Here is a 16,020-nt window from a genome sequence, read left to right as displayed (position 1 = left end):
TTTATGGTGGGCAGTTTGGCGTTGTGTTTTGAAATTATAAATGTGTATTTTCAATAATCTTTTCCTGAAGAAATACTAGGCAAATAAAGGGTTACTGCAGTGTGGTTTGTAGTACTGAAAAATTGGAATATCCTAAATGTCAGAGGGTTAAATACGTTGGGGTATAGTCTGAGTGGAATTCCACAAAGCTCTTAAACAGTGAAGCTGATCTGTATTTATTTTCATTGAGTTCTCCATGATACATCATTGAGTGAAAAAAGATAAGACAAGCATGAAATCCCCTTATGTAAAATTATACATAAAGTTTGAGTTAGAATTTTATATATGGTTGTCATTTGCTAATTACTATATACTTCATATTGCACGGTTATTTAAAATTATTATCTCATTTCATCCTTATAACAATCTTCTGAAGACCATTGCTCTAGTTTAGAGGCAAGCAACTGTATGAGATGCCTGGTATATCTTTGTTATTCATTGGGGATGGTTTTAAGACAAGTATTCCCCCCTTATTTGGAGCAGGTGATTTAGGAAGCTATTAGCCTGCCCCATGTAGGAGTGAAACAAGTATTCTCTGACCAACCTAAGATGAAATGAAAATCCGTGTCTTGAAACACATCTTTGCCTGTATTATTCCTGCCTCTACAAGTTTGTGATGAAATATGTACGATAAACCTTTACTGTATCCTCTTTGCCCAAGCTAAAATGAATGAGAATATATATATATATATATTTTTTAATCTTGTGTAGTGCACGTGGTGATAGCTACCCCTGGAAGAATCCTGGATCTTATCAAGAAAGGAGTAGCAAAAGTTGATCATGTCCAGATGATAGTATTGGATGAGGTAATGTCTCTTCATTTCTTTGTTTATAACTGCCAGTGAATAAAGCAAAAGCTCTTTGTGTTCATGAACCTCTAGTAAATGCATGACTCTTGTCAATTCAAACTAAATCACTTATAAAACAAAACATGTTTGCCCTTTAAAGGCAATAGATGGTAGGCATTTTTAGGAGTAGTTCAGCCTAGTTGTCTTTTTCTTAGGGATGCCAGATTGTAAGTTTTGTTTTTATTTTTCAAGAAAAGGAGTTGTTGAATATCTCAAAGTCAAGTTCATTCTAAGTCTTTTTCCAATCAGTGATACATCTTAAAAAGCATCTAATGTCTCTAATCCCTCATTTAGTATATCCTACTTTGTATTGTTTTTTTTGTCTCTGGTGTATTTATCATCTCATTAGGTTTTAAGTGCCTTTTAAGAACTTACTGGACTCTACAGTTATTGGATCTGGCAGTGTTTTTATACATACACTGTATCAGTGTTAATGTTTTGAAATAAAGTTATTTTTCTCTTTGGTTTGTGTTTTAGATAACTAGATCAGGTCGATCATAGTCTAATTCAGACAGGTTTTTTATCTTTGAGTAAGGAGCGAGAATGTTTATTAGTCACTATGTGCTAGCACATGTTTTTTCATTTGCTTTTCACAACCACCCTGTAAGGTAGCAGTAATTTTAAAGTTGTGGAAACTGAAGTATTGGGTGGTTAAATAACTGAAGTGTATTGGGTGGTTAAATAATGTGCCAACATAGTTAATAAGTGAAGGAGGCAGGATTTCAACCCAGGTAGTTTGACTCTGCAGATTGTACTCTAAACCACGTACTGCCTCTAATGGAAATCACATTAAAATTTTGTTAGGGGAACAAGGACTGTTATCTGTCTAGGGTTTTCTCTTCCCTCTAGAATACGGTATTATAGATTTTCCCCCTTTTGAATCACTGCAAATGTGTTTTGGTGCCTTTGGAGTAGGGAGTGTCATAGAGTATGGGTTACAGCCAGGAATATTCCCTGAATGCCCCTGCGGGGTAATGCCTTATTAACCTTGAACACGGATTGTTTTTGAAATTGTCTTTCCTTTGTACTGCAGGCAGATAAGTTGCTGTCACAGGATTTTGTGCAGATAATGGAGGATATTATTCTCACGCTACCTAAAAACAGACAGATTTTATTATATTCTGCTACTTTCCCTCTTAGTGTACAGAAGTTCATGGTGAGTATAAATCTGTACTTGGAAGCAGTGCCATTCATTCTGTTGCCCACGAGTATACCTTTATTCATAATTACATCTTGTTATCAGTTTATGCTGATTATTTCACATTTTTGGCTTTCCTGCCAGCTGATCAATTAAGGTTTCTTGTGCATAATTTAACTGTTTTTTTTTTTTAAACAGTAATTTGATCAAATTCTTTATTCACTTAGCCTTTGGTGTCAGGCCGACATACAGCCATTGATATACTGGATAAATTGATTACATTGTAATTCTGTATACAAAGTACAAAATAGGAATTTAGCTACATATCTGAATGTTAGATTTTCTTTTATATGGTAACTTATTTCTTCTGTCTAGATTAGATTATTTATACTCTGCGTGCCTTTTAAGCAAGAGTTGATCAGAAATGTATGGGGGATATATTTCAAGTTTAAGAGATATGCTCTGCTTTTTTAATTATATGACTTTTCTTTTTTTTCAGAATTCCCATTTGCAGAAACCCTATGAGATTAACCTGATGGAGGAACTAACTTTGAAGGGAGTAACCCAGTACTACGCCTATGTAACTGAGCGCCAAAAAGTACACTGCCTCAACACACTTTTCTCCAGGGTAAGTAATAGGCTTCAGTTGCTGAATATTACCCATTACTTAACCCCCAGAAAACAGCTGTGTCTGTTTTCCCACCATTTTCAATGTAAAAATAGTCCATTGCTTTTCCTAAAAGGTAGTTCTGGTTGTTGATCTGAAGTCGATACTGTATGATTGACATCAAAGACATTTTTAATTTAATTATAAGATAATTTGACCTTAATTATAGTCGATCCTCATTATTTGCATATTATGTATTTGCAAATTCGGCTACATGCCAAAATTTGTAACCCTACAATCAATACTCAAGTGCTTTCGAAGTCATTTGTGGATACTAGTAACACAATAGAAAATACCAGGTACTCATATTCCCAGCTGAGATTGAACAGAGTGACACATTGCCTTGTTTCAGCTCTCATAAATGTCTTTTTCACAGTCTGTGCCACATTAATGCCACATTTTTTGCATTTTTGTGTTTTTGTTTTGTTTTGTTTTTTATTTCATGGTTTAAAATGGCTCCAAAGCTTAGTGCTAAAGTGCTGTTCATTGCTTCTAAGCACAAGAAGACTGATGTGCTTTGCAGAGAAAAGGTGTTTTAGATAAATTTTGTACAGACAGGAATTACAGTGTTGTTGGCCATGAGTAAATAAGGTGTCTTTAAACAGCAACACATAAAACAAGGTTATCTGTTGATTAATTGATGAGAAGTTGTGACTTAGAGGCTCTCAGGAACCTTCCCCTGTATCTCCTTAAAAGCAGTGGTTCTATATTCATGTTTTCAGTGTTTGTAGCAACTTTATAGAACAGAATTATTGCAAATGATGAGAATTGAATGTGTTTCAATCATGTTGGCAATTATGTGGCTCTTATTAAGCATACTCTTCTACAATAAAATTTATAATTTATCTGCAACTATTAAATGAGTAGTATTTACAATATTTACAGTTTTGCATCTCTTGTATCATGAGATTCTAAGTCTTAGATCATGTTTTTTAGCATTTGTCAGTATTTTCAAGATTTGGCAAAGTAAATGAATGTTTTTGTTTTTCTTTCTCACATATCCCCCCCGTCCCCCGCCCCCCGCTCAGCTTCAGATAAACCAGTCGATCATTTTTTGTAACTCCTCTCAGCGAGTTGAATTGCTAGCCAAGAAGATTTCTCAACTGGGTTATTCTTGCTTCTATATCCATGCTAAAATGAGGCAGGTGAGTATAGAACTAGAACTCGTATGTGGATTTTAAAAATCTTTTAAGTATTTCTTGGATTTTTGTTTTGTTTCAGTGCTTCTCTATATGCCCTAAGTTTAAGAATAAATTATTCCTTAGTAGGCAAGGGACCTTTCATTTTAACCGCTGGGGTTCAGCTTTCTAACTATAAAACACATACTCTTAAGCTCACAAGATTGTTAGGAAGATTGACATAATGTATAAAATCAGTACTTTGTCAAGCATGATACAAATATGTGATTTTTATTCCCTTCTTTCCCAAGTAATGTAGATTTGCACTGTTTAATACAGTAACCACTGGTCTCATGTGGCAATTTAAGTGAGTTAAAATTAAATAAAATTTAAAATTTAGTTCCTCTGTTACACTAACCACATTTCAAGTGCCATGTTACATGTGACTAGCAGCTACAGTTTTGGAAAGTACAGATATAGAACATTTCTATCATTGCAGAAGGCTCTATTGGACAACACTCCTAAAATTTTAATTTATGTACCTCTTCAGCCCATATTTTTTTCTTTATTTGCCTTTAGGATGCAATCTCTCTAAATTTCAGAACTTGATTTAACAGTTTAAATAATAAAAAAAAAACAGTTTAAATAAATTCAGAACCATAAAAACAACATTTGTGTTGTGTGTGGTAGTTAAACATTGAAATTTTGTGAAAATGGTTTCTGAAGACTAACAGATTAAGAATTTGAGTTAATCAGCTCAACTTTGGTTTTCAGAGAAGCTTGATAATGGATCAGATACCACCACGTAGACCCTAGTATTAGAAATTGTCACAGGAAATTAATGTGTTAAGCTGCAGAGAATATTTCAGACTGGAAGAACGTTGCTTTGAAAGGAAAGACCAGTTTGCCAGATGCTAGATTTGTCACTTGTGTCAGAGTCCGTTATGCATGTGTTTTCATTTTTTTTTAATTGAAAAGTAAATTTTTGGGGCACCGGGTGGCTCAGTTGGTTAAGCATCTCTTGATATTGGCTCAGGTCATGATCTCAGGGTGGTGAGATCGAGCCCCATGCTTGGTGGGGAGAGTCTGCTTGAGATTCCCTCTATCTGCCCTGCGTGCTCACTCACAAATTTAAAAAAAAGGAAAGTAAATTTTTGTTTTTGCATACATTAACTAAAATAGTCAATGATTTGGTCAAGCCAAATTTTTGCCATCTTCTGTTTGAAACATTTTAAAAATGGATACACAAAAATATGGTGAAATTTGTCACTTTAATTAAAATTCATTTCAGCAAAAAGGATAATATCCTTAACAGTTAAGATAAATGCTGAATAGGGGCACCTGGGTGGCTCAGTCAGTTAAGTGTCTGCCTTCGGCTCAGGTCATGATCCTGGGGTCCTGGGATCAAGCCCCACATTGGGCTCCCTGCTCAGCGGGAAACCTGCTTCTCCCTCTCCCACTCCCCCTGCTTGTGTTCCTGTTCTCGCTATCCTGTTTGTCAAATAAATAAATAAAATCCTTAAAAGAGAGAAATGCTAAATAAAGGTATGGGTAGGTATTTTTGTTTTGTTTTTTAAAGATCTTATTTATTTATTAGAGCACGAGCAGGAAGGAGAGGGGAGAAGCAGGCTCCCCACTGAGCAGGTAGCCTGACATGGGGCTCGATCACAGGACCCCAGGATCATGACCTGAGCTGAAAGCAGACGCCTAACCAACTGAGCCACCCAGGCACCCCTTGTTTTGTTTTATAGGTAGGCTCCATACCCAGCGTATAGCCCGAGTGAGATCAAGACTCAGATGCTTGGGGCGCCTGGGTGGCTCAGTCGTTAAGCATATGCCTTCGGCTCAGGTCATGATCCCAGGGTCCTGGGATTGAGCCCCACATGGGGCTCCGTGCTCGGTGGGAAGCCTGCTTCTTCTTCTCCCACTCTCCCTGCTTGTGTTCCTTCTCTCACTGTGTCTCTCTCTGTCAAATAGATAAATAAAGTCTTTAAAAAAAAAAAAGACTCAGATGCTTAACTAACTGAACCACCCAGGCGCCCCCATGGATGTTTTCATTGCTTATTAATTCCCATGGGAAACTAATTTATGATTGACTTTTTTTGTTTTTAACTTATGGGTATTCATTCATCTCTCATTTGTATAAATTTGGGGTATGCAAAACTTTGGATTGGAGAAATTAGTGATGAGAAATTTAGGACTGTGCATATATGAGTTTTTAAAGAAATCAAATGCATTGCTTTGTTCCTAGGAACATCGAAATCGTGTATTTCATGATTTCCGAAATGGCTTATGCCGCAATCTTGTTTGCACTGGTAAGTATTTCCTTTACCCGTGTTTTTCTCCCTGGTTCAGCTCTCCTTTTTCTGTCCATATCTCCCAACAGAGTCTTTGACAAGAGTTCAGCTCACCCTAAAGCCATTTCTGGAATTTCTGAAGTTGAGAATGAGCTATAGTTAATTCCTGAAATTAGTTTCCATATCTGAAACTGCAGAATACTTGTTACTGGCACTCATACCTCATCTGTCTTTTAAACTAGTGGAATTTATGTGTTTTCTGAATAATTTTAGCATACAGGAATGAGTTATATGTACCGTGTGCAAAATAAATTACATTAAGAAACTATATTTTGCAAGTTATTTATTGTGGTCTTTTAATTTTTTTTGGCAGAAACAGACTAGTCTGTATTTTGGTGTATTTCAGTACATGAAGAACAAATTGGGGGGGGGGCAGGTGGACAGTCAGATCAGACAAAGCAAATGGATTGAGTATCCTCCCATCTCTACACTGGAAATACAATCTTAGTATTGGTATGAGATTAATCATCTAAACTAGGCTTCTGGGTGGAGAGAAGAGCCTGGATTTTTTTTTTTTTTTTTTTGAGGTATACACAAAAATAGAGTAATTATAAGGATATTCAGTGAATTTTTGCACACATACACACCCATATTACTAGCACCCAGATCAAAATTTTAGAATACTATACAATTTGGATTTTTAAGAATACTGCTGTAGGGGCGCCTGGGTGGCTCAGTCATTAAGCGTCTGCCTTCGGCTCAGGTCATGATCCCAGGGTCCTGGGATCGAGCCCCGCATCAGGGTTCCTGCTCCGCGGAAGCCTGCTTCTCCCTCTCCCACTCCCCCTGCTTGTGTTCCCTCTCTCACTGTGTGTGTCTCTGTCAAATAAATAAATAAAATCTTTAAAAAAAAAAAAAAGAATACTGCTATAGAAATAAACTCCAAATTTATACTAGCAGAATATTGAATTTGCTAATTTATAAGAACCAAAACAGGGCTTTCCGATATCCTGAGTGTTTCCAGTTTATCTTGTTTCTCTGCTTTATATCTAAAAGGACATTTAATACAGCTGTGAATTAAGGTATGTTTATCAGTACTTTTTTTTTTTAAAGATTTTATTTATTTGATAGAGATGACAAGTAGGCAGACAGGCAGAGGGAGAGGGAGAAGCAGGCTTCCCGATGAGGGGCTTGATCCCAGGACACTGGGATCATGACCTGAGCTTAAGGCAGATGCTTAACCAACTGATCCACCAAGGCACCCCACTTTATCAGCACTTCTAAATTTTGTATTGAAGTACTCAAATATAAAGTAATCTGATTTGGTGGAAAGGATACTAGACTAGAATTTGAATATTGGGGCTCAGGTCCTACCGTTTTTACTTGTAATCATCAAATCATTCTCTTATGCCTTTTTTTATTTGTAAGATGGGAATGCCTTAAAGTGAATTCACAAATATCTGTTGTTTATTCATTCAAAAATAGTTTTTGATATTCAACATATATTTATTTACTCTTTGCCAGGTATATAGCTTGGTGCTAAAAAAAATACATGTTACTCCTCAGTTTTATATCATGTATATTTTACCACAATTAAAAATTTTTAAATATATACACACTTTCTGCACTTAGGGAGCCTGTAGAAGAGGAACCTAGTTCATTGGTGAAATGTTGAGTTAAGCAAATTCAGAATGTGCAAACAGAACAGTATTTAGTATGTCATTAAATAAGTACTGAATAACATAGGTCTATAAAGTGTATAAATAAATACATGCGAAGTATCACCGTTTACTTAGAGGAGCAGTGGTTTATTTTTTTTATTTTTTTATTTTTTAAATTTATTTATTAGAGAATGAGAGATAGCACGAGAGGGAAGAGGGTCAAAGGGAGAAGCAGACTCCCTGCTGAGCAGGGAGCCCGATGTGGGACTCGATCCCGTGACTCAGGATCATGACTCAAGCCGAAGGCAGTCACTTAACCAACTGAGCCACCCGGACACCCAAGGAGCAGTGGTTTAATCAGATAAAAAAGATAACATTAAGAGTCTAAGATAGGCCCTGCAACCTTTTTCTTTAAAGTGCCAGATAGTAGATACCATTTGGTCTCTTGTTACAAATTTCTCAGCTCTGCCATTCCAGCTCAAAAGCACACTTAAACAGTACATGAACAAATGGGCATGGTCCTGTGACAGTAAAACTGGATTTACAGAAACAGGCTTTAGGCTGGATCTACAAGGGAATAAAAGTAATTTGCAAATGTGAGGTACGTGTAGTAAGTAATCCTAAATTTTCATAGGAAAGGAAATTAACGTGATCTGAGACGAGGTGGAATTGTAATTGGCTCTATTAACTAGATAAGTTTTAGACTTGCAGAAGGAGTTTTAAGTTAGGGGACTGGCATCAAATGTGATCCATAGAGGGCTTCAAGAAGGTAACAGTTAAGGAAGGATGAGTAGATGAATTTCATGGAGAGTAAGGTTTGAGGAAGAGATGTGTTAGAGAACTGTGTTAGGACCAAAGTATAGAGTGGAGGACCTTGTATGTCAATTTTAATTTTATCCAGAGGCAATTTAAAAGGATAAGTTATAAATTGAAAGCAGTATTTTAGAAATAGTGGTCACCATCATGGATTATTTTGGAGTATGGAGCTGATAGAAGCCTTGAAACCTAGTTGTTAGTCTGTTGTAATTGTCTTTACTTGTAGTTTTCTGAGCCTAAATTGGCATATAGTTACTGTGGGACTAGAAAAGAGAAGTGGTGACCTTGTGCTTGCCTCAGACTTGTAAATCATGTTGTAGAATGAAATGAATGAATTCAAAAAGTATAAATTACTACGAGTGGATTGCCTCTTTTTGAGATATTTTGGTTACACAAAGTTTTTAATCTATTTTAATCTTGGATTACATGCTAAAAAATAGATGAAAAGAAAATTACTCCTGAGACTCATTTATGAGCTTAGAATTTACCAGTCATTCTGACCTCTTGTATTTACAGTTATCTTAAACCATTTTTAAAAACTTTATGGGACTAGGAAAGGTAACTTGCTAGCGGAAAGTTATTTATGATAATGTGCATGAAAGGTAATGCTAGTAATTTGCAAGTGCATTTGAATTACTGAATGAAGTGACTAAAACTTAGGTTGCACTAGAAATACATGTTAAAGAGTATTACGGTACCAAGAAACATGCTTAAATTGAAAGATATGATGGAGATTCTTTCTTTCTCTTTTAAGATTTGTTTACCCGAGGTATTGATATACAAGCTGTGAATGTGGTAATTAACTTTGACTTCCCAAAGCTGGCAGAGACCTATCTCCATCGTATTGGAAGATCAGGTGAGGAAAAGGAAGATGTTCTTTCAAGACTGATTTCTAATTCTTGTAGAGCATTTAAGAAAAGTTAAAATAACTTTACTGTATGCTTAAATTGAGATAAAATTCACAGATGAGATCCTTAGTTTTCTCATTAGGTGGTTCAGTCTGTAACTACTGTTTAGTGTATGTATTTTGGCAACTTTTGACACAAATGAGTGTCTGTTTTGTCATTGGAAAAACGTAAAATAGGGTACTACTTTGGGCTTTGATACCTGAAGTTGTGTGTTTGAGGAGACCATAAGAAGTGGTTTTAAAAACTCAGAATGGCACTGAACAAAAACAAGCCTGTATGGTTTTGCCACTAATAAGTTGTACGTGCACATCAGTTCTATTTAACTCAAATTTTTATCAATGAAAAAATGTTTTTCATTTTTAGGTCGCTTTGGTCATCTTGGCTTAGCCATCAACTTGATCACATATGATGATCGCTTCAACCTGAAAAGTATTGAGGAGCAGCTGGGAACAGAAATTAAACCGATCCCAAGCAACATTGACAAGAGCCTGTATGTGGCAGAATACCACAGCGAGCCTGTAGAAGACGAGAAACCTTAACAAGCATGTGCGTACCTGGCAGAACCACTAAGTGAGCGTAGTGTTTAAATCAAGATCCTCTTTCCTGGAGGAAATTTGCTGTTGTACTGCATGTAATAGCAGTGATAGGGTAGAACACCTGTTGGCATAAATGACAGTAAACTGGACGTATTGCTTGAGTGAAGTTGTGGTCTCATTAGAGAATCTATAAATGCTGCTCTTGAATGAAGTTTTCCTGTATAATGTGATACATGAGCAGTACTTAAGACAAATCCAGACTTCCAAAATAATGAAAGCAAGGAATCTTTTTCAACAATTTGAATATGAAAATGTTTTTTTGTCTTTTCCTTTATCACTCAGTCATTTCTCTGTTGTTATCATCACTCTTAATTTCTGCTGGGCATCTTAATAAATCAGGTTAATTACCTGCAGTGCCTCATTGCCAAATGTGTAATCAGGTTGAGAGGGTAACTGCCTTTTTTTAAATGCCCAGTCTTGTTTCTTGCGCCACCCTCTTTCATTGTTTGGTGACTATTGGATTCTGGTAGTAATGCTCAAAAGAAGGCTCAACATAAAGAATACAGGCTTGTTTTGCAGCTTTTTCTAAGGAAAATGAAAATCTGTTTTATTTGAGAGATGGTAGCTTCCAAATTAGCAATAAGCATTTTACCTGTTACTCTTTTTTTTTTTTTTTTTAAGATTTTATTTATTTGAAAGGGCACAAGCAGGGGGACGAGCAGAGGGGAGAGGGACGGGCAGACTCCCTGCCAAGCTAGGAACCCTAGGATCCTAGGAGCTTAACCTCAGCCTAAGTCAGGTGATTAACCAACTGACCCACCCAGGCACCCCATTTATCTGTTACTCTTTCAAAGTTTCTGAGTTGCTCTTTTCACTTTAGTTTCTTTCTTTCTCCCCCCACCCCCCAAAAGGTCAAACAAAACCCTCAGACAAACATAAAAGTAGCCAATGTTTGCTGGTATCCTGGCAGACTGTCAAGTTTATGGAAGTTTAAAAAAAATTTGGGGGTGCCTGGGTCGGTCAGTTGTTAAGCGTCTGCCTTCAGCTCAGGTCATGATCCCAGGATCCTGGGATCAAGCCCCACATCAGGCTCCCTGCTCAGCAGGAAGCCTGTTTCTCCCTCGCCCACTCCCCCTGCTTGTGTTCCCTCTCTCGCTCTCTGTCAAATAAAATCTTTAAAAAAAATTTTTTTTTTAATTTTTCTTGATTTAATTGTTTTGGATATCAGAACTTTCAGGCTCTTGTTCTATCTCTGGAATGCCTAGCAGAAAATCCTTAATCCTAAATGGATTCTACAGCGGGCAAAGGCTTAGTAGAAGCCACTACAGAGAAACCATTTGGTTGGAGTTGTGAAAACCTAGGTATCCTGGTTCATATTGTTTTCACAAAAGTTAATTTTAGGTCTCTTCCTTATTTCTTTAGGCTTTGACAAACTACAGAAGGCTCGTTTGGATCTGTTGACACATCGTTTGGGGGGATGCTCTTCTCTTTGTGGGTTTTTCATCTTCTTTTTATTTTGGAACTATGAAGACTTAAAAGAGCTCAGACATTTTTTCTTTTTTTAACTGGTGAAGAGAAAAAGCTGAAAAGAAGGAATTTACCTTTTTGTTCCACTTGTTTGCACTGTGTGCTGACTGAACATTAGTTGCACTAACTGCTGGTTTTTAAAAAATGTTTTCTGGGGAAGGGGGACAAGGAAGGAGGAGAAAGAAGAGAAGGGGAGAAACCCTAAAAAGAGAAGAATCTTGATGAACACACAAGCTTGTCTACAATTTCAAAATTCTCCAACAGCTGACTCTTGAGTGCATTTCAACTTCTCCCTTATTACTCATCCGTTTTTTAAGCCTGAAGAGCTTATTACTTATTTGTGCGAAGTGCCTTATGCTATGAGACCATTCAGAATATCATCTTTTAGACACAGCCCAAGGAATCAACAATAGAAATTCTTTCTTTTTTTCTTTTCTCTTTTTTTTTTCCCCTGTCTTTTTAAATTTTTTGTCTTTTCATTTTGGTTTCAAGTTGAAGTCTCTCTCTTCCCTTTTTACCCGATACTCAAGCCCAGGGCTGGAAGATGACACATATTAGTAATGTTAAACATCATTCTATTTTTCTTTATGTGGAGGAGTTGATATGCAACTGCAGTTCATCCGCACTGTAAATACATGTATTTAAAAAAAAAAAAAACAATCCCAAGTAAAAATTTCTTCTGGGCTGAGTAGATTACAACATCATCGCTCCCAAAGGAAAGAGCAGTCTATCATTGCAGGAGCCATATGACAAGCCTTTGTGCTCTATAGCAGAACACTAAAGACTGGTTTACATACGCTTCCATTAGCAGTTATGGCACTTGATGTGTAGACATGTCAGAGCCTTGACCCTCTTTCCTCTGTGGCAAAGCGTGTCCCATAGAAAATTGGGTGTGTATACTTGTATAAACTTTGTAAATAAGTTTTTTTCTGGGTTCATATATATATATACATATATATATATTTTTTTTTTGGATGAAGGTTGCTGGGATTAAGGGGATTAGAGTGATTATGGGAGCAGCTAAAGATGAGAGGGGCTCAGTTTTCCGCAACACTAAATTCTAAAAAGTACTTTGGCCTCTTAGTGTAGAGAGCAGGCCTCTTTGGTGACCCTGTGTTGGAAGAGGAACCCAGAAGTCTGGGATTCACTGTTTGCTGCCACACTGTATCATCTAATACCTTTGGAGAACACCTGCCAGAGAGAGCAAGGAAACTTCAAAAACCTATGACTCAAGATGTTATTTTTGAGAAGCTCTCTCTGATTTTGCTTCTCCCCCTTTTAAAAAAAGTTTGAGGAACTTTTCAAGCTCAGCAAAAGGGGACAAAGATTAATCTCCCTTGCAGTGTGGGAATTCAGTTGAGTGGCAGTGTCTGAGCAGTATATGTACAAAGCATGGATTTTGCATTTCAGAATATTAGCCAGTACCAGCTTTGGTAATGTTAGCAGTTCTGGAGCTTATTTTCTGTGGATCACTTCCTGTACTGTGTTAAGTGTGTTGCCCTCTGCCCACCTTGAGACACAAACTTGCAGGAATGGGCAACTCCTGAGAGCTGTTAACTTTCATGCTACAGAAAGCTGCTTGCCATCCTTTTGCTTTGTGACAAGAATTACCTGTCATTTTGCATTGTAAATTGCTGGCAAATGCTTTACAGTCAGTAGTGTTGCTTTAAATTGTGCCCCTCCCAACATGCTTGATGTTTGGCCTGATCTCCAGGCAAAAGGAGTGAGATGAATCAAAACCAGTGAACTTTTTTTTTTAAATGTTTTTAATTCCCTTTTAACCCAGTGTACTAGGTCAATCAGGAGGCATCTAGGGTTTTTAAAAAAAAAAAAAAAGGCAAAAAATAAAATTAAAAAAATTTGATTTCCATATTCCATTTTTTCAAAACAAGGTAAGTCCTGCATATGCTTTCATGCTTAACTCACCTGGATAAAGAAAGAAATTATTCAAAGTTGCTTTTTTTTGACTCTTGCCTAGTTCTAAGCAAAACTATTTGTGACTCACCCAAAACTCCTTAGGATCAAAATCCTGCAGATGCCTCCTGATCAGACGTAGCCCTAACTCCTTAAACTGTAGCAAGAGCTGCACAGTACAAACCCCAAAAAGAATAAGTTCAATTTATTTAGTATCCAAGCTATGTTCTATCTGGCCAATGTTGGTTACTAAATACAAGCCCTAATTAAGGAATAACTTTTTTCCAGGGAGGGGTGGGGGGAGGGAATTTAGAAGGCATCAACTTTTGACCAAAAAAATCTTGCCCTTGTACTGATGCAGCTCTTTTCCCCCCACCTCTGGCGAGATAAGAGGGATCATTACAGAAGAAAAGCAAAGGCTTGTCGATGGAATTGGATATCTCGCTAGAGAGTGTGTGGGTGACAAGACAAACCGCGCAGTCTTTGCCATTCTCAGACTGTGCCTGGTGCCACATGACTGTGGGTCCCTCTTAAAGCACAGACTTAATTGAAAGTATTACTGAAGTATAGCCTCTGATGAGGAGTGGCACTTAAATGATCTGGAACACCACTATTGGACACAGTCCTGTAGAGGCAGCTGTCCAGTTTTGGTGCTTGACTCTTGAATAGGAATTGCTAAATGGAAAGATGCTCTAAGGACTAGGTCAAAGCCTAGTCTCTTTTTTTTTTTTTTTTTTTTAATCTCCCTCACTATAAGGAGCACTGTTACTGGAAATTGTTTTTGTGTTCTTTCCACTGTTGGGTGTCTGTTTTAAGTAATGGTAATATTTTTTCCAGTGGTTCGTTTGGATGAAACTTCCCTATTTTTAATATTTAAATTATGTCCAACTCATGGTTTTGCCTATGGTTGTAGTTGTGTAATGGGTTATGGACTGTTACACACCTTGCTGCCTCTGGGCCTCTTGTTTTTCTCTTCCCATAGATTCCAATGGAGAAACTTTCTTGGCTTTCCCTTGGGAATAGAATAAACTTATTCTAAAATGATCTTCCATGGGAAGAAGTAAGGGAGAAGCAAATCTAAATATATCTCTCAATTATTTTCCAGTTGGTCTCAGCATCGTAATATGGGTGGGTCCCAATGGCTGGGGGGAGGGGGGAGGCAATTGGTTATCAATATCTCTTTTCAGAATGAGATGGGAGCATCTTTCCTTCGCTGTGTGCTTTGTGTTTGATACCATCAGGCTTGAGTTAGAACCAGCACAAAGCCTTGAGTGTAAATTTGTTGGAATCAAAACATCTCATTCTGATCACTTGGTTTAGTTTTTTTTTGTTGTTTTTTTGTTTGTTTTTTTTTTAATAGGGGTGGGAGGGAGGTTACTATGCCCCAAAAGGGAGGGTGTCTGCACTAAGGATTTAGAAACACTTTGGAAGTTCATAACCTCATCAGAAATGGCCTTTAGCCACACTCCTGACCCTATAGATGAGTAACAAAAAGATGAAATAATTTTTGGGGAATTAAGCCATGTTATTTTAATTTGCTACTTTTCTCAGCGTTCTGTGTATCTTAAAAATTGTTACTGTGGAATCATTTTCTGACAAAATACCTTTGTCAGGCAAAATTTTTGGCTTCATGGGAGCTGAAGTCAACTTTTTGTGAAATTAAGTGGACTTTTGTGAGCTTGTAGTTATGCTTTATATCCTTAAAGACAGTTTTCTTAAACTCCCAAAGAAAATCTCTGGTCTTAAAAACTCATCTTTGGGGTAGAGAGTTAAGTGTCCAAAGGCTATTTAACAGTGTATGAGGTTAGAGGGAGCTAGCCTGGCACCTGGACTCTGCCCCTCCACAGCTGACAGATTCCAGCAGAAGTGTGTTTAAATTCTCCAGTAGACAATACTGGGCAGGGCAAGGGAGGGGGTAGGGCTGGGTTATTAAGATACAGGCTACTGTATTTTAACCAATGGTTGTGGGGGAGGGGTGCCTGGAGAAAACAAAGTCACTTCCCTTTTTTGAAACAAAACTAAAACTTGAAAAAATGTATTTTCAGTAAAAATGGGATAGAATTCCAGTGTCCCTAGCCACAAGGGACGAGTACCACTGAGAAGTGAACAGTTGGGACTCAAAATTTTGAAAACATTTGGGGAAAGGGAAAATTGGCTTTCTGTTAATTGGCAAATGTTCCAGTGGGACTCTGTTTTTGTTGGGATGTGTTACGTTGTATGTACACATATATGGACCAGAGTCTGCTGCGTTTATAAGGTTCAGAAAAAATGGTTGATAAAATCTTGGTTTTTGTTAATTTATCTCAATAAAAGCCCACTGGAACTCCAAATGTGTGTGTGGTATGTCCTTAGCAGGCTGTGCTACTTAGGAATTCTTGCATATGAGAACATTTGACTAAAGTAATTCACATGGTGAGACAGTAGGACATCTCAGCACTACTTCTCTAAGCCCAGTTGAGGAAAATCTGAGATGGCTCATCTCAGCACCCTCATCCAGTGTAGATACTGTCCTACCGTCCTCATTTCACTTTTTCGATTTTCATTGCCTGAA

At 37.3% G+C, this 16,020-nt stretch overlaps 1 protein-coding gene across 3 annotated transcripts in view; it reads left to right on the top strand.

Moving 5' to 3' along the window:
- The window catches only part of DDX6 (DEAD-box helicase 6), a 33,874-nt gene extending 18,075 nt beyond the window's left edge, over positions 1-15,799 (top strand). For all 3 annotated transcript variants that reach the window (XM_025893352.2, XM_025893353.2, XM_025893354.2), the window contains exons 7-14: positions 751-845; positions 1,921-2,043; positions 2,525-2,653; positions 3,721-3,837; positions 6,062-6,125; positions 9,339-9,440; positions 9,856-10,038; positions 11,451-15,799. In XM_025893352.2, the coding sequence (XP_025749137.1) occupies positions 751-845; positions 1,921-2,043; positions 2,525-2,653; positions 3,721-3,837; positions 6,062-6,125; positions 9,339-9,440; positions 9,856-10,031 (806 nt within the window). In that variant the 3' untranslated portion in view covers positions 10,032-10,038; positions 11,451-15,799. The remainder of the gene's footprint in view (positions 1-750; positions 846-1,920; positions 2,044-2,524; positions 2,654-3,720; positions 3,838-6,061; positions 6,126-9,338; positions 9,441-9,855; positions 10,039-11,450) is intronic.
- The last annotated feature ends 221 nt before the right edge of the window (positions 15,800-16,020 follow it).

This window comes from Callorhinus ursinus, unplaced genomic scaffold (assembly GCF_003265705.2).
Source record: "Callorhinus ursinus isolate GAN/ISIS: 27379988/994484 unplaced genomic scaffold, GSC_fseal_2.0 scaffold19, whole genome shotgun sequence".
NCBI lineage: Eukaryota > Metazoa > Chordata > Mammalia > Carnivora > Otariidae > Callorhinus > Callorhinus ursinus.
This window is presented reverse-complemented; position numbering and strand designations above follow the sequence as displayed.